The sequence below is a fragment of the Zonotrichia leucophrys genome, chromosome 6 (assembly GCF_028769735.1).
Source record: "Zonotrichia leucophrys gambelii isolate GWCS_2022_RI chromosome 6, RI_Zleu_2.0, whole genome shotgun sequence".
In the NCBI taxonomy this organism is placed as follows: Eukaryota; Metazoa; Chordata; class Aves; order Passeriformes; family Passerellidae; genus Zonotrichia; species Zonotrichia leucophrys.
In genome coordinates this window covers 26,718,989-26,744,493 of record NC_088176.1, presented here as the reverse complement: position 1 = coordinate 26,744,493, position 25,505 = coordinate 26,718,989, and the positions used below count along the sequence as shown (strand labels likewise).

At 43.1% G+C, this 25,505-nt stretch overlaps 2 protein-coding genes across 12 annotated transcripts in view; one reads left to right on the top strand and one right to left on the bottom strand.

Annotated features, from left to right (window-relative positions):
- The window catches only part of WAPL (WAPL cohesin release factor), a 133,663-nt gene that overhangs the window by 57,460 nt on the left and 50,698 nt on the right, over positions 1 to 25,505 (bottom strand). For 2 of the 3 annotated variants that reach the window (XM_064716953.1, XM_064716955.1), the window contains exons 1-2: positions 6,519 to 6,794; positions 2,912 to 3,435 (exon numbers count right to left, since the gene is read on the bottom strand). In XM_064716953.1, coding sequence (XP_064573023.1) covers positions 2,912 to 3,413 — 502 coding nt within the window. In that variant the 5' untranslated portion in view covers positions 3,414 to 3,435; positions 6,519 to 6,794. Of the gene's footprint in view, positions 1 to 2,911; positions 3,436 to 6,518; positions 6,795 to 25,505 lie in introns of those variants that run through there. The other variant, XM_064716954.1, reaches the window with a different exon arrangement.
- OPN4 (opsin 4) overlaps positions 25,021 to 25,505 on the top strand; it is a 40,368-nt gene continuing 39,883 nt past the window's right edge. For all 9 annotated transcript variants that reach the window (XM_064716967.1, XM_064716966.1, XM_064716971.1 and 6 more), the window contains exon 1: positions 25,021 to 25,221. The gene's annotated coding sequence lies outside the window, so the exon portion shown is untranslated. The remainder of the gene's footprint in view (positions 25,222 to 25,505) is intronic.

The window sequence follows — 25,505 nt, the reverse complement described above, 5'->3', positions numbered from 1 at the left end:
TCCAATCAACTGCTTTTAATACCAAACATTAGCTAAAATTAACAGAATTGCATCACCTTCATTTCAATGTCCAGAGAAAGTCACTGAGGCAGGATAATACAACTGGAGCAGAATTAACTGTACCTCTCAGTTTGTGCATAGCCATGCTAAGTCACATTTTTCAACTCAGTCTAACTCTTAGCATTATCCTCACCTACATTAAAAATTAAGACACAACGATGGCTCATGCTCTCTGGGAGTCCTGAGACCTTTATTCATGCACTATCTATGCAGTATGAGGAGAAGGACTAGCAAACTGCACTTTAAAACAAATTAACAACAAATTAACATTCTTCAACATGAGTACCAACACAGCCTCGTTTCCCACACCAGAGATACAGTGCTGTATGTGGGTTAAGGTGAGCTCACATTGCAGTCTTCCTTACACTGGGAATATTCATGTTCTTCTACCTGCCTGCTTTCCCTCCCAGCCCCCAGCCCTTCCTTTCCTCAGCAGGAATAGCCAAGCTTGCTGTCTCAAGGATCTCTAAGCCCTTTGGACAAATCTGGTTGAATCTGGTGGAGTTCAAGAGTCACCAGGAAGGGGAAAATGATTATGGGGAGGGCAAGCACATGTAAGCAGTTGAGGAACATACACTATTACACTCCTGCCAAGCTCCTTCATCCTCCAGAACTCTATCCCAAATCAATCAAATTAACTCCCTGTAGTTTTGAAAGAGCCTCCCCATTAAACTTTACTCAACAGTCACTACAACAAAGAAGCCTTTGAAGTTCCTACATTTACACTGGCTGACTATACACCACTATCTCTAATTGCTCAGTGTGCTGAGCAACGTCCTCAGAGACAACTTTTATTTATTTTGGATCAGTTTACACACAAGTATAACAGCAACTTAAACAACCCAAGTTTTACTTACACTAACTGACAAAAAGAAACACTACCACCAAGACTGCAGGCTTTAAATAAGGGTAAGGAAACCAAAGACCCTCCGAGGATGCTCTGCAAAGATTCATTTGCAGCTGAATTTCATTTCTGAAGAAAGATATGAAAAGTGTTTTTATCTTCATTTGACTGGGTGTCAACAGAATGTAAGAGACTCTGAAAGAACAGAACCATCAGATCAAGATACAGCTTGTCCTTCACTACTTCTGGCTGAACTGCCACAATCAGTAACAAATACTTCAGAAAATCTTAGAGAACACAACTCCTTCAGTGAACTGTGCCTTAAGTAACCTCCCCCTCTGCACTCAGACCACCACCACACTCAGAAGCTGGAAGGACTTATCCATCAAGATTCATCAGCTTCCTCCTGGTCAGAGCTGTGTATTTATGACATACACAGTATTGTCTAGCAAGGAGTTCTAGAATTTAAATAAGTGAGTTTTTCTGTCCTAAATGTTGTACTTAATTATTTTCCACAGGACTGGAATCAGGAAGCACCAATGAAACTGCTCAAGTCTGTTCCTCTTGGCCTTTCACACATGATGAATTTTCAGAGCTCTATCACATTTTCTCCCCATAGCTCTCTCACTTTCTTTTTCAACCTGAAAAATACTGTTCTGACAGAGGCTGTCTACAAGGAAACCATTTCATTGTAAAACCTGTTCTACTACAATCTCTTGTTAAAACCAAAGAAATTCACTGTTTCTTCCCCTTAGAAATACTGGGGGATGAACTTACTCAATTTCTTATGAAAACAATATTCAAACTTTAAAATCCCCTAATTTTTATTTCCAGTCTGAGGATGAATCATAGTGAAAGACAGCTGCTGAAAATCATATGAAAGCAAGAAATATTTTAGCAGCAAAAATAAAGAGCAAGATCAAAAGACAATTAAACATCCTACAAATGTAACTCAAACCATAGCTCAAATCAGCATTTCCTGGGTTTTCTTGAATTAGATCCCTAACATATATATAAAAAATAACTGAACTGTGGCTGTCTTCTACTATTCGGTATCTTCTCGTTTACTGCATTCACAACTGAACAAGTCCACTGAAATTTCTAATCTCTGGGTTAACTATATTTGAGAAATGAAAGTTATATAAGTTCTTCTCATTAAAATTGATTTTGATAACCCAGAGCAAGTCAGTAGGTGTCATCTTCATCTAGGTTCATCTAATGTGATCTTCTACCCAATTATAGAAGCTGTGGTTTAATCAGCCCATTATACAAAAACCTCTCATGAGATGTAACAACATCTAGTATTTTCCAGGAGTGACTTGAGGAAAATTACAGTGCTGTTCAGCTCCATGGTCCCTGTAAACTCCCCTCTGAAAAGTATTAAGCTATCTTACAAACACTCCAAGCCCAAAAACACCTCTAAAAGGAATTCTGACAGAATGCAGTCTCACAGGTCTGAAGTTTTTTATGTACACTGATATAGTTGTGCTAATTACAAACAGAAAATGTTAGTGCAGCTGAAGTTCAGAAAACTACTCTTCCACCCAAATAATAAAACAGAGCATGGCCTAAGCTGTATCTGCACCTTCATGGCTGTGAACACGTACCCACACTAAATTTTACTACCACTAACTCATCACTACTCAAAATATGTGTTTAAAAACCACAAATGCACTCAGCAATTTTAGAAGTGGAATGTTATTATTCCATTTTATGGAATAACTGGACTAAGTGGACTCACATACTGCCCTGAAGCTAAAGCACTGTACCTCCATCTGCAGACAACACAAGCACCCAAGCACCCAAGACCTCAGAGCAGTATGTAAAGTGCAGAATGCTCCTTAGTGCTTTTGGTTAAATAGAGAATACCCTACAATTGTTTACAATTAAAAATTGCCCCACAACTTTATCAGAATACTTACAAATCCCTTGAAAACACAAACTCTAAAGGGAGGTCAGCAAAAATCAGAGGAAAACAGAGGTATATGGACAGTTATGCAAACAAACCTGCAGTTACAAGTTTAGCACTGCTGCTCTTGCATTCTCCATCTTCCACACTTTTGCTTGTGCTCTTTTCTTTCAAGAGAGAAACAGTATTGTCAAAAGGTATGCACTTGCTGGAGGCAACATTTTCTCCACTGTCTGGCTGATTAACTCTGCTGTTTGCTTCAAGTAGAGGAGTGAAGTCCTCAGACTGAGCAGCTTCACCAGGTTCCAGCTGAGAGGAGCTTTTAGCCTGTGACACATTCTTTGAAGACACAGGAAGAGATTCTTCATCACTGTCAAATCCAAATGGATCCTCTGTTACCTCATCTTCAACTTTGGGTTTCTTAGGAACTTCAGAAATATCTGGTTTGACACTAGGCCTCTTCTGTCCTAATTTGGCCATGAAGGTGGTTTCTCCCCATTTTGTACTGAGGGTGGTCCGTTTGTTGGAAAACACTTCATCAAACTTGGAACTGCCATTTCCCCCTTTCCGGCTGTAGGTCTTGCCAAATCGGGATGTCATTTTGGCTCCTGTTTCATATTCTCTGTTGTGAAAGAAAGAAGAAACATCAATTCATCACCTCTCTAGTACAAATGATTGTTACTTCCACCCTTTGTTGGGCCTACAAGCACCAGGCATGTACAGGGCACACAAGCAGCAGATCCATCACCTGCTTCTTTCTAGACTCACTCATTCACACGTGACTGCCATTAGGGCAAAGGTTCTGCACTAAGCACCCACTAAAATAAACTGAAATTCAGTTACTTGCACATTTATAAACCAATGCCACAATGAATCCTTACGAAAAATCTTCTAAGAATGGTACTGCTTTGCTCTAATTTTATAATTTCAAGTATAGAAGGCACTTTCATAGAACAACTCAGTAATATTTTCACCACGTCTGAACATGCAGCTCCCTCCTAGAGTCCAACAGCACAGCATGGGATAAAAAAATCTCTTGCCAGTTAAATACAAAAACTGTCAGAATATTTCACATTGCTGTAGATGTATTTTAAGTACTAATTAATCACAATGATGACAACTCCATCCCATGCTCATCTCTCACACTCAGACTCATCTACCAAGTGTTTCACTTGGAAACGTGCTGTGGTCAGGACTGGTGCACAGCAATCCCCCACAGGTAAATCTGATTCACTGAGGGACAGAACAGAGACACTGCCCAATCCACCTCTAGGAACATGGAGGACACCTTTAGCAGCCCCTGTGTTACTGCTCACTGCCTCTTACAAGCACAACCACTCCACTGCTTGCTCAGAAGAACAGAAGGGTAAAAGTAACTGATTAAACAGGAACACATTGAAGAGTTCCTTGCATGTGGTGTTGTTCTACTTTTGTTTAACTCAAGAAGAAAGACAGACCACCTGGGGGATTTTTACCCAAAAACAAATACTTCAACTACTGGACAAATGACAACACAAACCCCAAACCCTCACATCTGTTTTGTGAACCACTATTTCTCTCTTTTTGGCCCAAACATGGATAAGGAAATTGCAATTCTTTATAGTCAGCCTGAATTTAATCAAGTCCATCTTTCTCTCTGAAACTCCTCTCCATACTGGCCAAAAGTCTGCTAAAAAAGACAGTTATTTAAGCTACAGAATCAAAGAAACCTAACTCCTGAAATGTTAACTAACTTCATATAAAGTATATGAAAAATTGTAGTTAAAATATTTTATGGGACTTATCATGATCTATTTGTTCAATAAAACTGTTTTTATTATTATTCCCCAAATATGTGACATACTGCCTTTCCTATTTTAGTTTTCATCTCAACACTCACAGTTTCTCAACCTGAAGTGTCAGTTTTGCATCTACCAAAACTGCCAGACTGCTTTCCAGCAATGTCCCTCTATCACTTCATTATAGCAAGACTGTCTCACCCATAATCGTCTCCCTCTATTAGACCAGGCCAACCTTCACTTACCACAGGAACCAAGCAATTCATGGGGACAAAATCCATGGAGAAAATATTAAATTAATTAAAACGATCACATTTGAACCTCAGAAGTTTACCAGGTGGACGGTGATGCACTGCAGAAGAGCTACAGGAACACCCACTTTGGGAAAGGCTTTTTCCCTGTTCTGCAGCTGAGGGAAGGTGAAGGCAGGTGAACAGAACTCTGCAGCAAAAGCCCACTCTTCATAGGGCTCCTGCCTGCTCCTGGGAGACAGCACTCTTTAACCCCATCTCCTCTTTTCCCCACGCACATCACTGCCAAATTTCTTTTTTTCCTCCCCTGCAGGTAGCTCCAATTTTCTAGTTTCTATCTATGCATAGTTTAGAAAGCAAACAGCAAACTAAATCTAAATTACCAGTTTGATTTTGCTGATGTTAGTTAATATTTGTAATGGCAACCAAAATATTTCAGACCAGAACAGCCAGGTTTTTAAGCTGTAGAAGCTAAAGTAAAATATTTATTAACATCTCAGTTTCTAACAACTTACAGGAAAGAAAAAAACCTTTCACTCACCACTAGCACATTTTCCTCCCCTAAACCCTCAAGACTCAAGTAAGTATTGGTTATAATAAGCATTGTAAGAAGTACTCAAGTATTTTTGATATACATTCCCAGCCTATGCAAAGATAATGACACATTTAAATTATGGCTTGTGGCTTGCAGTTCCAATGAGAAGATTCCTGTAGTCAAGAGGAGTTTATTTTCAGAAAGTAAACCACATTTTCTTATTTGTATATTTTAAAATTAGGATCATCTCATAAAAGTTTTAACTCAAAATATCAAAATCCAAATTAATACTCAATATAATGTCCATAGGTTAAAAGATGAATACTAGGAAAATATAAGTACGCTATGCTACAAACTTGTATCTTAGATTTAAGAACAAGAGGTGCCTCCTTACACGAGAGCATCAACAGAATAAGATTTTTACTCTTTACTCACAATTTTCTCTTGATTTTTCACTCAGAGGGAAATAAAACACTCGTTCAATTTCTGTTTGCACTCCCTGCCTCCCTCGCCTGCATTGTGCTGCACATTTGGAGCGGCGCAAGCAACGTAAAGAGGTGTAAAACCCCAAACCACAGCTGGCCCTCGTTTCCCAGCGCTAACTCGGCGGAGCAGCTGGAGACAAAAAGCCCGGTAACTCCCCAGGAAGCCCATCAGGCACCCCTACTCATGGCTCCTCTCTACACCGCTCCTCTTACATAATCAAAGCAAAGGAAAATAGGTTAAATGCACGGAGGCAGAAGGAGCTGATGAAATCCCACGGTGACAGTTTCTTTTTTCCTCCCTCCCTCCCCCAGCGGCGGGGGGGTGGGGGGTGTGCGAGCGGAACCGGGTCACCCCAGCGCTCCCTGATGTCATTTCCCCTCCCGCCCGGCCGCCTCCCCCGCCCCGCCGCACCACCGGCCCACATTACACAAGTGCCCGGGGCAGCCACGGCCCGGCCCGCGGAGCCGCTCCCCGCCGGCGCTTCGCCCCCGGGCCAACTCCCGCCCCGCAACTTCGCGCGGGCCCGGGGGCGGCGGCCCCGCACGCCCCTGCAGGCGGGACAGCGCCGGGGGCCGCGGCGGGGCTGCTGCCCGCGGGGTGCGGGCCCCGTTCCGCGGCTGGCGCGGCCCCCGCCGCCCCCTTACCCGGCACCCACCTCGGCGTCAGCGGTGGCGGCGAGTGCCGGGCGCGGGCCCGGCCGATGTGGCTCCGGCCGCGGGTTCGGGCCGCCGAAGCGCCACCTGCGAAAGGCGCTCAGCCTGCGGGACGCCTCCGCCCCTCCGGCAGCGGGACCCTCTCGGGGTGTCGCGGGCGTCAGGGCCCCCGGCGCCGCCTCCTCCGGCGCCGCTTCCTCCGCACCGGGATTATCGCCGCGCTCGGGACGGGCCCCGGGACCATCTCTCCGCCATTTGCCCCCGCTCCTTCCTGCCGTCACCGCGTTCGCCCCGCCCCCCGCCGCCGCGGCCAATCGCCGCCCGCCTCGCTCGGCCGCCCGCGCCGCCTCCGCGCCTGCGCCCTGCCGCGCGGTGCCCGCCGGGAGTTGTAGTTTGCGGCGCGGCGCGGGCCCCGCAGGGCCTGGGTCCGGCCTCCGGAGCCGGCGGGCGGGTCCCAGCGGCGGGACGGCCCGAGCCGGGACAGAACGGGGTGGTCCGACCCGGCGGGAGCCGCCGCCTCCCCGCGGCCACCTCTGCCCGGGCCCGAACGGAGGCTCTGAAGGCGGGGCCAGCCGCGGGCAGCCCCGAGCGGCCCCACCCCGATGGCACTCAGGCCCAGGTGGGTCCCGGCGCCCGTCGAGGAGTGTGGGAGCGACCCGGGCAGCCCAGGCCGGCTGGAGCCGCCGAGGGTCAGAGCCCTGCCCGGGAGCTGGGCAAGGCAGCAGGCGCTGCAGCGGCCCTGGGGGCACTCCATGTGGAGTTTGCGGTGCCTCGTGCAGGGCACGGAGCCTCCTGCGCTCGGTGCCGCCCTGGCTGTACTCACAGTGCGCGCCCGGCCGCCACATCCGCTCCGGGCAGGAAACATGCTCGGCACACAGCGCCCGGAACCGACCGGGGCAGGTCTGAAACTGCGGCTCTCACATGCTCCCGCTTCCACAAGCTACTACAGCCACCCACACGCCTTAGATTTATGCACACCTTTGAGGCTTTAATTAATGATACACACTGTGCAGAGAGCAGAAACGCTCCACAAGGATTGTGTCATGCAGCAAATACATATGGACATCAAACAGTCACCAAATCCAACATTTCATATTCTGTAAGCAGCATTTATAAAATCCTTGTAGGACAGACAACTAAGGATGCATGACAATAAAAACATTAAACAACATCATACAAATGTAGTTTGGTAATTTTTCAGAGGAGTGAGGAACTCAGAAAAGTAAAATGAAATTCTACAACTTTGGAGTCTAAAATGATTTCGCATCACATGCTTACACTCAAACCATCGTTTGAGGCTTTACAAGGCTTTACAAGACAAGTCCCAAATGCAGAACTAATTAAGAGGCTGATTTCACTGCACAGAAGAGGTTAGAGTTGTCTCAATACCTCTAGGTTTTTCTTAATTTAATATTTACTTTACCCTAAGGCAAAATCACTGCCTCAAAATAAGATGCAAGAATATGGTTTTGTTTAGTGATCCTCTGAGTAAATCTGGTCTTTGCCTCATCTCTACTGATGTGTTGGAGCTTTCAGGCATTACTTCTGAAGCACAAACATGCTGTGAATGTGCTCTCTAAATCCAGTATACAGCTCGCACTGCTGGAGAAAGTGGAGATAAAACCAACAGGGCCTTGCAATGAATGAGAAGTACAAGTTCCATTTGGAATGTGGTTGAGGTCTGTGTTGTGTTTCAGACAAGGCTTACAAGCTCACCTGTATCTCACCACCTGACTCAGTTACTGAAGAGCCATTAAAAACAGGCTACAGACTTTAAAATCCGTAATTTGACTACAAAACCTGAGAAGATTGTTCTCCTGAGAGTATTCTTGATCTCAGCCACTAAATAGCTCATTTAAACTCTAAGAGTGACATGGATAGCTAAACCTGTTTGAGTTTGCATAGTCTTATTTGGTGACTGATTGTTAGACAAAGAGGAAAACACAACTGTGAGAGCTCGAAACACTGAGGCTCTGACAAGTCCTTCACAACATACAAGTTTGTCCTGAGAACCAGAAAAAGTGAAGAATGTGGCCAGAGTAAGGAAGTAACACCAAGGCACTATTAGGAAATAGTTTCTATTTTGATATGAAGCTGGAAGAGTTGAAATTAAATTAGCTGTATTTCTGATGTAAAGCTGGGATACCTAAGTCACTAATACAGTAATGGAGAGAATTTTGCAGTCTAATGATAGTAATTGGATGTATTTGAAGGTTCTTACCCACCTTATACCCCTGGGCTAGCTTCATATTTCCAGCTGTATTTCCAGTCTTTGTAGAAACCCCACACAGAGTAATCCAAACCACTGCAGACTCAGGGTCATGAGGGAATTTCCCATGACTAACAGAGGATAAATTAAACTCATTTATGTGCTGCCTATCCTACCCTGGGTACCAGCCTGTAAGTGAAGCCTTTTACGAGGATGATGATGGCAAAACAAACCTCGTTGTGTTCAAGAAGAGCAGACATGTGCCAGTTTTACTGCCCCAACATACCTGAGGTACTTTGAAAATCTGACACCTTGTATCTTACTAAGCTTGGCAGTTAACACATTAAGCTTTGCTTATTTCCATTTGCATCTGGCTCACCTCAAATATGCAAGTACCATGGCAGAGCAAATAAAAGCCAAATCCCATCTGTGTTTGGCAGTAGATATGTTTCATTCTCAGAGGGTGGAATTTAACAGGCATTTTATGTTTTTTGTGAAATTATATTACTGTTGGTTGCCATCTCCATTCACACCAAAAAATCCCCAAATCCAACCACACAAATCCTTTCACAAAAAAGCAGCCCATGAAACATTTGGCATTTGTCAGCAGTGGAAGATAATGCAACCATTTTCAAAGAGTAGTTTTTTCACCCTTAAGTTTTCTGAGAAAGCCTAAGTGAATCCTACAGCTTTCCATTACTGCCTGCCCCCCCAAATGAAAAACACAGCTCAAATGCATCAAAGGTGGATATAAAAGAGATAAAAACATAGTAAGAGGAACACATAAAAGGGACAGAACAGTTATTTGGATACATCATATCTTAATACACTCTGGACCCCTCTCAGTTTTCCTCTTGAGGTTCTGTGCAGGACCTGTGTGGGGCGAGCAACACAGAATTTTCCAAATGAGCTGCAGCCTGGTACAGAGCCTTTCAAAAACATTAAACCACTTTAAACTGTATCAGTTTCTTCCAAAAGAAAAGGGAGGCAATGCAGTTGGAAAACAGAAGGTTTCCCATGCAGCAGATACTCTTGGGGCAGATGAAGACAGCCACATCCTTCCAGAAAGCTGCCAGGAAGGTTCCTCAGTGCTGCTTCATGGACAAAACAGCATTTGAGAGTAACAGCAGCACTGAGGCTACAGGTTTTAAAGGGACCATAGCAGTAGGTGTCCTTTTTATCAAGTACAAGAAGTAGCACCATTATACACCTTGCTCCAGTCCTTTTCCCACAAGAAGGGAATAAGCTTATAATCCATTCCCTTTTTTCCCTGTGAAGCACTACCCAGGAAGCAAACAGCAGCTCATAGAAAAGCTCTTCCCATTGCTCCTCATGCCTAAAATGCCCCCCTCACAACTGAAAGCCTCTCAGTCCAGTCTCCATTTGCCTTTCAAGCTCTCAGCTTCCTGTAGTGCTTCCTTCCTTGCCTCTTGTCCAGGTGGGAAGGGATGGGGGTGAAGAGGATGTCCTGCTGCACCCACAGCTGCTGCAGTGCTTTCATGTCCCAGCAAGCACCACTTACAATGCTAAACATTTTGGTGCTTTTTGTTTTTTCTTTGCCAAAAGTCACCGTGCTCCTGTTGCTGTCCTTCAAATGTCACAGGCACACACGGGTGAGAGCACACAGCCGTTGCCATTTCAGTTCACTGGGGTGAGAATTTCCCCGTTGCTATTTGCACAGCAAAGGTGACAGGAGGGTAAAGAGACACATGAAGTAACTAATTACCATATTTTAGTCAACTTCTCCTAAAATAGCGACTAAGGCTTTAGTATCACCAGTAAGACGCTGGAGGAAGGGCAGCTGCCCCAGCCCCAGCAGCAGCACAGGATGGGCAGGAATGGCAGGGCTGTACTGAGAGCTGCACTGGCTGCACAGGGCAGACGTGCTGGGCTGACCCAAGCTGGATGCCAGGTGTCCACCTAAGCTGCTCTGTCACTGCCCTCCTCAGCTGGGTAGGGGAGAGAAAACACAACAAAATGCTCATGGGTCAAGAAAAGAGCAGGGAAAGATCACTCACCAGTTACTGTCACAGGCAAAACAGAATTGTCTTGGGAAGATTAGTTACATTTATTGCCAACCAAGTCAGAGTAGGATAATGAGAAATAAAACTAAAATTGTGAAAGACCTTCCCCACATCCTCCCTCTTCCCAGGCTTAACTTTGCTCCCAGTTTTCTCTATCTCCTCCCCCCTCAGATATTCCCCTCTCCAGCTGCAGTTGGGCAGTTTTCTTCTTCCCTTATTTCTGTTATCCCAGATGTGCCACCACCATCACTGCTGGGCTTGGCCTTGGCCAGTGCTGGGTCCATCTTGGAGCCAGCTGGGTGGGCTGTATTGGACACAAGAGAAGCATCTGACAGCCTCTCACAGAAGCCACTCCTGCTACCAAAACCTTGCCAGGCAAACCATAAAGTAGAAAGTACAGGAAAGAGGAGAGATCTGCAACCCAGTGTACAGCAAAGTATAATTTCTGTCAAGAATTTGGCTTTTCTTAGTGAGCTATTTCCAATGAAATACTGCTAATTTCTGACACTGAACCCTTAGAAGAAGGACTGAAAGGTGTTCAAACAGGGGATCTTTATATAGCTTTGGATCATAGTTTTCAGTAGCTGCCTCCTCATACTGGAGGTCATGCCAAGGTACTAAGTTTGATAACAAAAAGGTTAAAACAAACACTGCTGGACAGCCCAAAGGAATGCTTATATCAGTGCAGCAAAAAGCCAGATGGCCATGATTTAAAGAATAAAAATTCCCTGGATCATGGCATTACTGAATCAGGCCCAGACAAAAAAGTTGTGCTACTCCTCCTACCTCCTCTCTGGCCTGCACACCCACCTGTTGCAATCATGTTAGAGGCAGCATCGTCCCTGCAATGCCAGAGCCTCTGGAAAGACTTGTTTTACTTGATGAACCAACAGCAGTCACTCACCTACAGCCAAATTCTCAGTGGTTTTCTGTGCAGCTTTTTCCCCTAGGTGATCAGCCTGTAAGTCTACTGGAAAAACCTGTGGTGAAACACTAGTGGGAAAGCACAAAGTAGCTTTCACCTTGTTATGATCATCAAGGTCAAAACTTTATTCTGCTATGCAATATATTCCCAGCAAGCTCTGCTGAGAAAGTAACCACCTGTGCTGTTTCCCACTGAAAATTTTACAATGTGCCAACATGTTTTGGGAGGAAAAAAAACCAAGGCATTTGCAGTAAGGATGCAGCCTGGCTTTAAAATCCACAAGGAAAGTCTAGGTTCCTCCGTGCTTTGAACAAAGCAAGTTCCCATTGTTGTAGAAGGAATAAAAGGGTGCTCTCTCAAATACCTGAGATCTCTCACAGCCCTGTAGGATGACCAGACTGAATACCAATCTTTCCTTCTTTCTGATTTTTTTTGGCTTCCTTTTAAGATCTCTCTTTTTCACATTATTATTGAATTTCTGTCTGTTTTTTTAGCAACAGCCCTTAAGGAAAGCTACCAAATTGTCCACATAGTGCTTGTTGGGGAAAGAAAAACATGGGAACCCATCAAGAAATTGGTTCTTGTAACAAGCTCATTGGTGCAGCTGTCATTGTCCTACTCTGTTCCTCCTCCAGCAAAAGGGGAGAAGCCATTTCTGTTGCTTATTTTGTTGCTTTGCTTCCTTCATCTTTTAAAAAGAGTAGCTTTGTGACCAAAACTTTATCTTCCTTTGTCCTCTCAGTTTTGATTATTGGATTTGCATGTGGCTGTCACATTGAGATGCTGTAACCTGTAACACTATCTTTTGAGTTTTAATTTACAAGAGTTTTGCTTTCACCTTTGTATTGCCCAAGTAGTTGCTTCTACTTTTTAGAAAGAGGTAAGCACTTCTATAGTCATTAAAGCCAGCAGTATCAGATTAACAAATTTGTTGGTGCACTGGAACCAGGATGTGTGGCCATTGAGGCTTGTGAGCAATGCTACAAAGGATGGCAACATCAACTACAACTGGAGAAGAAAATCCACAGAGAATTAAAGCTGATGTAACTAATGAGGTCTGAGTGGACGTGTCCCTGAACATCATGACAGAATTCATGGACTAGCTAGCAAATTAAGCTGATAAAATGAAACTTGAAAAAAAAAAAATCAAATTAAGATTTCCTCATGGGAATGTAGGAGGCAACAAAATATCAGTTAGTGATTTCATTAGCTTCCTCCCAGAATAGAGCTCTGAACAAATTACTTTCACCTTTACTCAGACTACAACGCAGCACCACCAAGAAAGCTGCAATGGCTGTTGCACAAGACCCTGGTGTGTCCAGGGCCTTACACTGTGCCAGTTTTGCAAACCTGTTCACACTTAAGGCTCCCTGCATGCAATGCAGCCATGTCCCATGAAATCACAGCACAGCAAAGGTCACACCACAGCATGGAGTAGAGGGCCTGGTAATGAGTGGTGGCAGAGTACACTCAGCAAAGTGGCTAATGATAACAAAAGGCTGAAAACATCTGTGCATTGCCTGCTTCTTCAGACGTGTCACGGAAATGACTCATTACTGGATCAGCCACATGTAAGGGCAACAGAGCAGGCAGTGCATTTACTGTCCAAAAACACATTATTATTCTAATAATACACTGGCCTGCAGGCAGCCTCCTTATGCTAGACTTCTCTGCTGGATCTGTGACCTTGAAATTCGGAGATAAATGTTTATTGTGTGGCACAGTTTTTTTGGTAAACATTTGAAAGAAATTGAAGGAATGACTGATGCAAGAGTTTAGGCTCAAACTAAGATGCTTTGACTAAATCAAAATGTCTCCCCAGCGGTTCGTATAAAAAAATAAGCCTTGTACCATGGCTTGGGGAAAACAAAACATAATTCCTTTTATCTTTTGGTGATGATAACAAGTGGCTTGAACAGCATGCCAGTGTCTACCTAGTGCTTTTTGTGCCTCTCAGATGGTAGATACTTAAGCATACTTGAAAGCTCATCACAATCAAAATACCTTTGCTGATCTGCTGTCAAGCAAACACAGCAGAAAAGAACTACAGTTCATTCAAAAGGAATAAATCATTCCATGCTCTACTTCAGCTCAATTCTAAGTCTTCATCAGCCCAGTGCTGCATCTTTAATATAAAGTGTAAGAAATGTTGTTCCTTAAATGCTTTCTCAGTCTTGCAGAGAGCTGTTTTGTGGCTGACAGGTCCTTCCTGTCCCAATCAGTTCCCAGACTCTAATTTTCAACACAGGTCCCAAAAAAAGGAAGAAACCAAGTGTTTAGGTCTTTTGGCTTAATTTTCCATTTTCTTCCCACCACCAAATACAAGATTGGGCAAGGGCTGAGTAATCACACAAGCACTGCTAAGTGGTTTCATCTTTGTATAAAATAGAAGGTTTTGGTCATTATCAGCTTGGGCCAGATTCAGTCATGCTGCAGAGGAAAAAAAAAATCAGAATCTGTCTCAAATAATTGAATTATCCACCAACAGTTATCAGTAGCTAAGGCAGGAAAAAACAGTGGAGAGAGCATTGCTGACAGTTCTTCATTTTAGTGTATGTACGTCATCATGTACAAATATTGAATGTTCCTCTATGAAATAAAGGTTCGATTAAGCAGAAAGGATGTTTTAAAGCAGTAACAGCTCTCTGCGGGACTCCAGTGACACCTACTGGTAAACAAAGAAGTTACCAAACATTTATTGAAAATGAAGCAGCAGTAATTTATGTACCTGCTCTTAGGATCACTATTACTTTTTTGGCAGCTCAGGCTATGAAGCACACCACAATCAGGTGTTAATTAAACAGTGTATTTATTTTTCAAAATTGGATTTTGACTTCATCTGACTCTTAACTATTTGAAACTGCATTTTTATCACTCTGAAGTTATTGTCAAGTCCTATATTTTGCTACTGGCAGCTGTAATTAAGATAGGCCAGTGGATTTTTTGCTTGCTGGACTACACTGGACATGTTCCCAATTTTACTCTTCGTGATTTCATTAATATAACTATAGCCAAAAAGTAAATAATTCAATACCTCTCCATTTACTTTCACGTGCATTCCTTTTAGCACAGATTCCAAAAATGAAGATCCCATGAGCAGATCAACTGACCAAGCTCATGGCTTTTCTTCTGACACCTTCTTGCTGTTTGTAGTGCTGAACTGGTTTGTCAGAGCTGTGTTAGTCTGGCAGGTCATACAGATACTCCTGAATGTCATTTTAGCCAGCACTTGTAAGAGAATAAAAACCAATAAACTCCTGAAGTGAGAGTTGTGGGACCAGAATTTCAATAAAACCTCACATGATGCAAGGCTTTTCCCACAGAAAATGGATGCAGTATGCATGATGTACACTCAGAGACATCTCAGCTGCCAGCTGGGACAGGCAGAAGCAGCACAGCAAGGAGAAGCAGTGCTACAGCTCTGGCACCACACTCATCTCCCTTTCTACACTGGGCTCCATTGTGTAAACTAGCTCTGTGTATGGATGTGAGTATTTCTGCTTGAGACAATCTGTGACAGGGAAATATCATGTACAAGGTTTGCAAACCACAGTCTTGCCAAACAACTGGCCATAAACATCATTGATGGAGCTCTAAGAATCCCCACTGCATTAGGGAAATTGGCTCTTACTACCTCTGGCAGGCTTAGAATTGTCTTAGTTTCATCCCTAACACGGAGGTCCTTTCAGATATGGCTGAATAAAGCCATGAAGCTTTTTACCTCTTTGTCCTGCATATCCTTCCTTTGAGGAGCTGAAGCTTCCTGCACAAAAGTCTCTTCTGGTTAAGTCTGACAGCCTCCAGTGGAAATTGTCCCAGGACAACAGAAATGCTCTCTCATGGAATGGTGAGGCCACCTGGCAATGAACATCCACCACACAAATCCAATGTCAAGGTATCAACCCAGGCATCTCAGAACAAAAAATTCACTGAATTTTTTTTTGGTTTTAGTACCAAAGTTCAAGTTGAAAAATTGCTTCTGATAGAACACATCAGCCAGATTTGCACAGGCAGGAATATTGTTATAGCTTACTGGAAAGCAAACAGACAGGAGCAAGGTACCTTGGTTTTATGGTGGAATACTTGCCAATTAAATGCTTTTCCCAATACTCAATAACAAAACTTCTAAGCTGGACTATAAAGACAACAATTTATAAAGGAACTGCAGAAACATTTTTAGAAGTCAAGCTATAAATCTGCTAAGCAATAGTCCAATATTGACTTTACAACATGTCCATAATAATGGCTTTACAAACCAGTGTACATAATTACAATAGGAAGATATTAGAGAAATTGAGTATCTTGCAACTTCAAGATCTGCTCAGAGAATGCCTTTTTTTGTTTTTAAGCATGATGCATTAAACTTTATCAGAGCAGAACTATGCATGATCCCATGGAAATCAGATGCCCAGATGTTACTCCCTGGCACTCTGCATTTGGCCCCTGGGTTAACTATAACTTCTGTGAAGGGCACAATGTTGGCAAACTGATAGGAACCTATCATGGTGATGAGCTAATGCATATAAAGGATACATACAGAAAGAACCATCCCATAAAAATCAGACTTTGTACCTTGAGTAAACAGAGATTCACATGATTGTTATAACAGAATTGAAGTTTCTCATAAATTAGATGTTAATTTCTCTACATGTGGAGCAAAAATATTTAAATTAAATTGAAGAAAATTCTTCCAGTCCTTTGTCAAAGATAAGTGGAAAGCTTTCCTTGGCAAATGAGGGAAGCCAAGTAACCTGTTTCCAAGTTTCCATTCAAACCCAGTAGTTTAAATTTCTCATTATTTAAAAAAGACAAACTCAAAGCTATCTTTTATGTGAACAGATGCTGTGCTGTCTTCTTGAAGCTGCAGGCTTAGAGGCAGATTTTTCATGCAGCTGCAGAATGAAGTCAACAAGCCCACTCTGTTCCAGGGTTGCTATTCAGAACCTTTTGGGCAGCAATGAAAGAAGATCACATCAATTTCATGCTGGTTTTGCTGCTCTACAAAGAAATGAGCAGCAGAGAGAGACACGAATCATGCCTAGATTGCTGGGGGGAAAATGTGTCAAACTCCTCAGGAAAACAAAGTATGGAAGATTTACTCAAATATAACTTTTATGAACACTTTTACTTCAGGGTGCTTTTGGTGGCATGGCACTGTTTCTGTAGCAGCCTCTGCTCTGGCTGACTTACAGACATTGAGCTCCACGTGCAATTAAGAGCCACGAGTAGGGCCCCTGGATCCCAGCTAGAACAGATTTGACAGACATTGACCTCTGGCCCCATCAGCAGCATTTCCCTTGTGGCCCATGTTCATTTTCAGCATCTGACATTACTCCTGTACTACAATCCAACACACTTGTTTTACAATATTAAATTAATTGTAATAGCATGTGCTGGTCTTGAGAGAAATTCCAGCTGCAGGTACAGAAAAACTTCTGCAGGCAAGGAAACAAAGTGCCCAGAGAGTGCACGGTTCCCATTCTTGAAGGTTTCCAAACCTTCCTAGATAAAGCCCTGAACAGGCTGGTCTGACCTTTGAGCTGACCCTGCCTTGAGCTGGAGGCTAAATGAGAGAGTTCCTGAGGTCCCTTCTCAGCAGGACTATTTTATAATTCTATTATAAACTCCATATGCTAGTAAGTGCCAAGTGAGTCATATGCTTTTTCAAAATGGCATCATATATACACACACACTAATACCTATACATGAAAATACTTTAATTTCAGCTCTCTAATATTAAGAGCCTAACTAAAGCCCACAGAATACCCTATTCTGTGTAGCACTAATGCTGTGTGTTAGGATGGCAGTGCATGGCTAGAAAATACAAGCTTCAGCACAGATCAGTAGAATAAGTGTGCATGGCTAGAGATTGCTTTTGCAGCATTCCAAGGGAAAGGATATAGGGAATTAGTAGCAATTTGAAGGTGTGTGGGTTGCCTTTGTTTTGCCACTAGCTAATAGCAAGTCCCAGCACTTAGGGGTTAAGAGTCTTGGAAGCAAAACTTGGTAAAAAGCAGTCCACTTTCACTATTTTTCACTATTCACTGAATAGATATCAATGACCATAATCAGAGTTAACTATCTGAGACATGAACTTATAAAATTACATAAACGCAGAGGCACAACAGAGCTAGAAAGGAAGGTATTGCAATGGAGTCTGTCAAAACCCAGTTACTGAGCTTTGCCATATCCTTGTCTTTTAGGACACTCAGCAACCTCAACCAAGGACATTCATAGAATACTGAACTTGTGTCTTGTTTATTTCTACTGATTTCCCACCTTTCATGATGAACTCCAGGAATCTAATATGTATTTTTTTCCCCAGCACAAGGAAGTTAGTATTAACCATGCCTGCTAGCAACATTGGTTTGTCTAAAGCGCCCTCAGATTGGTAACTTGGATATTGAAAGAACAGAACTTCAAAATTCGTCTGGATCAAGTGCTGAAGGGTAAGCTCTGACCTGCTCCAGGGCATACTTGTGTGTTCCTTGATGACAGACAAAGTTTGGTCTGTTTCCAACTGGAAAGTCTTTCCCCTCACCAAAGTAGCAGCTCTGCTAACTCAGTTGGGAGGCCAAACCTGTGCTGCAGGTGTTTTGCCTGAGCCTGCACACTCAAAGTTCCTTTTCATCAGGTAGAAGACTGGGAAAGGCAGAACTGCCAGAATGTCCCTTCTGCTGGTACCCAGTTTAGGCAGATGGGAGCAAACTGGTGTGGCTCCAGCAAACTGGGTCTCACATCCCTCTGCAGGAGACACTTGAGAAAGTGCAAGACAAGCAAAGATCTCCTTCCTCTCCACTCATGTTTCATTGTACTTCGACATGTTACAAACAACATTTACCATTCTGCTTGTTGGCAAGTTGTGACTCAGGAGACTTCAGCACCTTCCTTCCTAGAGAACAGGGATTACTATCAGATCTTTTTAGTAACAAGATAAGCAGCCAGTCTCCCAGGAAACAGATCTATTCCACAAGATGTTGAAGAGAACAGCTTTGTGCTTCTATCACCAGCTACTCCCCTGTTCAAATACGTGGTTACATGTTTATTAACGTGCCCTGCTGGACCCCAACGCATCTTTCTCACTAGACCCTGACACAACTCAGCACTAGACTTGGCTCACAATGTCTGTGGGGCCACTGGCCCTTCTCTGCTCTTCCTGTACAAGTCCTGTGGCATTGGTGAGGCCACTTTCTACACCTGCCTTGCTGTCATCCTCAGCTTCTGGCTTACCTATGTTGCAGAACAGCCTATTATTACTGCTCCCTGACTGCAATCTCTCTTTTGAACAAAACAGGAAGCTTAAATTTAGCCTAAAATAAAACCAAACACCAACTTGGAAGTAAGTAAGGTGAACTGGAAAAGCCCTTGATGAAGGCAGTTCCCTCTCCCAGGTCCTTCTCCAAGCTCCATTAAGAAAGCATAAAACACAAGCTGTCATATATCTTAGGTACAGAACTATTCAGACAACAGGCCCACAAAAAACAACACTTCAGAAAACATAAGATCAAGCTTCTCTGAAGCTTTCTTTACACATCTCCTGGCTGGAAACCTGCTGCATGCCCCTAGCACCTTATACAATGAGTCAGATTCAGTAATCAGGAGGAAACAGAATTAGCAGTGAAGGGAAAAGATATTCATGCAGTGCAATTTACAACAAGGCATCTGTCTGTGCATGAATTAGTATTTTCCTTAATTATCTGTAATAGGAAATCCCAAGATTCTCAGCTGGCCCTGTCAGTCAATATTAACTACAGACTTGGAAAATGATACAAAAATAGAAAGGAAATTGAATCTTTCAGAGGCTGCAGTAGCACTTTACAAGGAATGCAAATAGAACTTCACTGGGAACAGTTTCACTATTGGCATGGCTGGTCCCACTCCACTGCAGAGTTGGCCAGCTCATCACACAACACAATACAATGTGACATTTAGTTAACTAGAAGCTCTCACATACTGCAAAGAGACTCCCAGAGACAGAAACACTGGTGAAAGCAGCAAGTCCAGAGCAACACGTGATGGTTATCCATCTATGCTCACCTTTCAACGTGCAATGGTTTGCCTTTTCAAAATTCTGATGATTTGACCATAAAGGTGATGTAGTCCTGCAAAGAACTGTGTAAGGCACACTCCTGATTTTGCCTGGTTGAGGAAATTGTGCAGCTGCTGTACTTTAACAACAGGAGATCTACTATTCCTTCTGTCAGACCTGGCTGTGTAACAGCCAGTCACTTGCTATAAAAGATGCAACCTGCACCTAGCAAGCAGGGACTGCAGGGACTTGGCGTGGGGTAGGATTGTCACTCAGATATTAGGTGGTCTCACTTGAGGCTTCAGAGCACTGCTGGCACAGACACTCCTCAGACTGCATGACCAAGTCCATCTGCAGTTGCACAGGTTCAAGAGCACCAGTTATCAAATACAGCAACTACAGACATGCTCTGCAGACTTCCAGGTCAGCCAAGCATAGTTATCTTGGCCAGGTAGCAGCTACAGAAGACAGGACACAGAGCATCTTGCTGAGTGTCAGTCCTGCACAGTTATAGCTGCAACCATCCTGGAGACAGGGAGTGACACCTGGCAAACCACACATTAATGCATTACTCTTACACAAAAAGAAAGCATGCAGTCTTTCCCATCACCTTTCTTCATTCAGTCTGCTTCACCTGCTCACTGTGCCTCTGGCATTCCACATCCATCTCTCTTTACCACATTTGTCCTCTTCCTTTCGTAATTCTACATTTCCCCTTGGCTTCTCTGACATGTTTGAGAGGAGAAAGGATGGTACACAAAGGCACTCATGCTGTGTCTCCATCACTGTACTTAGCTTTCATCCAGCTAGATACAACTGTGCTCTTTGGCTAAATCAGCAGAAAGTTTAGGTTTTTCTAAGGCATTGGGTTTCAGTTCCTTTAAAGGGAAGCAAGCACAAGTGTGAATGAATAAATAGACTAGACTAAAGGCTTTGTTAGTCCTCACAGGCAAATCCCCAGCAGCAAAAGACTGGCCCAATGCACAGCACCACACACCATCAGATTTCTTTGCTTTATACAAGCCAGTAATTCAAATCAACTTACACTTTCACAACAGCCAACAATCCTCAGGTATTCATCACCAGATAACTGCAACTTACTCAAACATTACTTTATACTTAACAAAAAAATATACATTTTATAACAAAACATTCCTATGTTAATCCAAAAAAAGGGGGTTTTTTCACCTCCAGAAGACTCCCACAAATATTTGATTTTTCTTTCCGGAGAAGAGTTCACTCAAGTAATTATGTTTCAAAAGAGAGCACAGTTAATCTTCTTGTAGAGAGCTGCATTTACAGTCAATTACTTATTAACAGTGCATTGTGTCATACTGACTTTGAATATCTAAATCCACTGCTTGCTCCCAACCTCTTCTGTTATATAATTTGTGGCTTGGAAAATGTCCATGTAGGTCCTGTCATAAACCCATAACAGCTCCAAATATCAGTGATAATTATTTCTATTGAGTAGGTTTGAGTGGCTCTGCTTGTTGTACAAGTGCACCTAAGAGCTACTCTGTAAACAAACCTTGATGTGCCAGAGTATTACCCCTCCCACTGTTTGCAAGTGTCTATCCTTATATAAAAGGCTATGTATATTTAATAATTATTTGATAGTTTACAATGCATCAGTAATTAGGGAGCATTTCAGATAGATATGAATCTAAAGGTTTTTCCACACAAAAACTTTTTCATTCAGATTAAAATAGCTATCAAAACAGGAGGCTTACTTTTAGCTTCAGTTTCCCTAAACACTTAAAAAAACAACTCCTAGCCAAAGTTAATAGCTAACTTATTATTTCTTCCCAGGTATTTTATTGTTTATCTTTTCTATTTCTTGGGAAAAAACTTCAACGTGGCAACCTAAAGTTCTAGCAGAGAAAGAAGCTGCACCTCTCCTGCATATGATCTTTTTCCCCATGATAGCAGGACTGTTCCCTCTGAAACAGTCATGACAGAGCACAAGACTTTAATTCCCACACAGCACTGGGGACTGAAAGCATGAGAAGAGAAGCCAGGTCTTGCCAAGGGCTGTTGGTGTTACACCAGGGACCACAGAAAAATTTAAATCTTTCTGAGAGCAAGTGAAGAGATCATTCCTAGATTGGGGCCCAAGGGAAACACCAGGGCCTTTAAAGGGTTGAAGAAAGGCTCTGTGGAAGAGAGAGAACAGCATGGAGGCTGAGTGCAAAGCAGTATCCTTTGAGATACACTGGCCTGGAGTATGTCAAGTACCCTAGACATACTGGAAAAAAATGGTGATTTAGGTTGAACATTAATTTCTATGTCCATGACAGATTACACATCATATAAAAAGCATATAGAACATTGTTTTTAAAAAAAGCAGTGTCTTGTGGGGCAAAAGTGGTTTAACAACAAACTTGTAAGAAGGCAGCTGTGAAAATTGCTGCAGTAAGGGGTGGGGGGAAAGGAAAGTAATTTTCCTGCCTAATGGCAGGGTCCTCGTCTACACTGATGGAAAAGAAACATAATTAACATTAGTCCTATACCGAAACCAGATTCTTATGTGTCATTAAGAGGCTACGTTTTTCCTTCCTTGCCTTTTCTGGAGTATCTGGTAATCAGACAGGGCTGACCAAATCACTTTAAATATTTTCTATAAGAACACCTATGATGACCATCATTAGTATCTCTGATTGTTAAAAAATAGGTTCCCTGTGCCATAAACATCTGGTGTTCTGCACAGTAATGCTGCTGAGGCAGCTTCTGCTGCCAGAGCTCCCACCTGACCAGGCTGTACCTGCTGCAGCATCAGAGCCCTCCAGGCAGTTGTAACCAAGAGATGTAGTCCTACCTCCAGCTGGGTCATCCCTCAGCAAATTCACACCCACAAACACTCAATTAACTACTGACTTCCTCTTTAGTAGTAGCCATAATACAGAAATAATTTCCTTCTTTCTTTCCAGAATAACATAATTTTCTGTGCAAGCAAGGGCAGGCAGCCCCTCTAGACAAAGCTGGGACTCAGGCAGTCTCTATTTTTTGGTATGGACTTTCTGAATAGCTTTACATGACTCTTAATTCATGTCCAATTTCTGAGCTATAAGGAAGAGATACTGCCTTCCTACCTTTTTTTTTTTTCCTTCCTCTGTGTGGTTTTAGAGGGGAGAAAACCCCCTTTCTTGACACGCTTAGAATGGAAACATCTTGCCCCTTGCAGTCTTTTACAGCTTCCCACTAAAAAGAGCTCACTCTGTGGTGAGAAATGTGGCACTGGGGAAAAGGGAATGTTATTACTTCCCTTTTCTCAGTTGCCTGCTTTATAGGAAGAGCATCTGGCATGGCAGGCCTTCCCCATAAAGTACAGTAGGACTTGACTGATACAACCAGAGTGGTCACATTTGAGTTGCAGTTTGGCCCACGGTGCACTATAAGAAACCTTTATTTCCTCACACTTGTAAAATAAGACAAAATTAAAATGCTCACAGAATAATCCTGTGCCACACAGATTATCCTGTCAGTATTACACTCCTGGGATTCAACAACAGGGTGTTCATCAAGCACCAAATAAAGTAGAAATCCGCACTGAAGCAATTGCCTTGTGTGCAATTGCTTTCTGAAGCAGCAAAAGCAGCCAAACCCCCTCTGTAGAACAACTAGGAAGAAAACTAAAAGCAATTTAATGGGCATATCTAAAGAAGCCAAAAGAGAGCATTATCATCACTCATACTCAGCCTCCATCAGCTCCCTGTATTCGTTTTTGCTGCACTTCATTTGCAGTTCTCTGACCAGGCTCATTGCACAGGAAGGAAGAACCACACCTTTAAGATACAGTATGACAACAGATTATATAAATGGCAAACTGAAGGGACAGCCTAGAAGGCAGCAGATAAGAAGAAGCAGAGACTTCTATAAGCTATAAGGCATTACCAGCAGCACTAAGGAAAAAAAGGCCATACCACATAGAAACAAGTCACCAAAGCTCCACAGGCTCAGACTCGAGTTTAAGTAGCACTCCTGGGCCAATGGGCACAGTGTGTGGGTAGGAGTGTAAAATGAGGTCAATTAGGGTCATTAAAGCCTTGTCACTCAGGACTGACATGTTTTCATTCATCTTAAGCAGGGAAAAAAATGTAACACAATTCTTCAGAGAATTCACAGCTAAGCAAACACTGTATCTGCACAGACCTAGGATATATTTGAGGAATTATACTGTCTCAAACAGATATCACAGGCCCCAATGCTCTTACAATTTAATTTTCAAGTGATTATTGGCACAGCTGGCTCTGCACATGACTTGTGCCTACACAGCATGTGATCACATTCCTCACAGCCCTGTGACAGCTCAAAACATTTTTCTCTGCCTATGCTCACTTGCATCAATTTGGTGTGCTGTTCTGAAAATGGTAGGAGTTCTACACTATCAGCTTTGAATCAATGTGGCCAGTTCTCCTTCCCTCCAGCTGCTCTTCTAAATAATATCCCACAGTGTCTTGCAGAACATGCTGCACGTGTACCTTCCCAATACCAGGGATCTTTGTGTACCTAACACCAGGACATCCCAGAGTACGAGGTGCTGCAGATTCTTGACTATTATCCCTGTAAATTTTCCTTTGTTATTATTATTTTTGGTGTCCTTTACCATATGCTATTTTGCCATGCAGAGGAGCTAAAAATGGTAAAAAAAGGTATGAAAGAAAATGCTGCACTGTTAACATTACTGAAAAGTACTGCTCAACTGCAGTAACTTGCCAGAAGTGTTGTAGTGACATCTCCATTCTGCTTCCACAGCCCAAACTATCACCTCTGCATGGTGCTTATTGAATGGTGTTGACATGTCCTCTGTTTTCTCCTTGATTCAGAGCATTCATTGGCTCTGTTGATAAAATGAAGGGGAAGCATGAACAGCCTCATGTCTACCTGATCTGCCAGCTTGTTAAAGTCCAAAGTTATAGAAAGAAAAGAGAGGCTGAAAATCACTTGAGTATAATTCACATCAGGAACTTAAAGAGAAACCATAGTGAATTTCAACGCAACACAAGAAACACTTGTGGATGCAATTTAAGCTTGTGTGATCACACTGTAATCTTGAAAGAGATGCTTTCTTTTTAACTTTCTACCTTGGTGAGTATGGCAAGAAAAGGTAAAAGAAGAGTTGTAAATGTTAGTAAACCAGCTGCTTTCAGGGGAGCAAGAGTATTTTCAAACTCTCAGAACCTGGTGAACTGACAGGCCCTGATGCCCTGACCAGCCTCACCTGTTGCCTCCACCCACCCCTCCTGATGAGGAGCTCTATTTAGCTCAGCCCTGGATATGCCTTTTCTTTCTCTCTGCAGGAGCGCTGCTAGGTTGCAGCTCTAACCCTGCTGTGTCTGGGGCTCTTTGCTCTTTGGCTCTGGCTTTTCAGCTTGAGGATGGAGCTGCTCCTTGAGATGTCTTGTTCTCGTTATCCTTAGCAAATCTTATCCCAAAGTAATTTCCCAACGTTGTCCTGGGGAGAGTGCCTAAGGATTTTGACTCCCAGCTGCTTTCTCCTGACCTGGCAACTTCTCAGGTAAAGTGGGGCTGGACCCTGGCTGGTGGAGGTCTCTCTTCTCCTGATTGTGCTGCTCTGTCTGGTTTTCAGTGCTGGCCCTCAGCATTTTCTGATACAGAGCTTTTTACACTGGCTTTGCTTACTGAAAATCACACTTCGAGTATTTCTATTGGTTTTTTATATTTGTAAATGTGTGGTACTAACTTGACAAGGCTTTTATGAAAGGGCTTATTTCAATTACACTTCATCTGGTGATCCCTGTCTGAAAACATTTTATTTGAAAAGACATTCATCCTGTGATC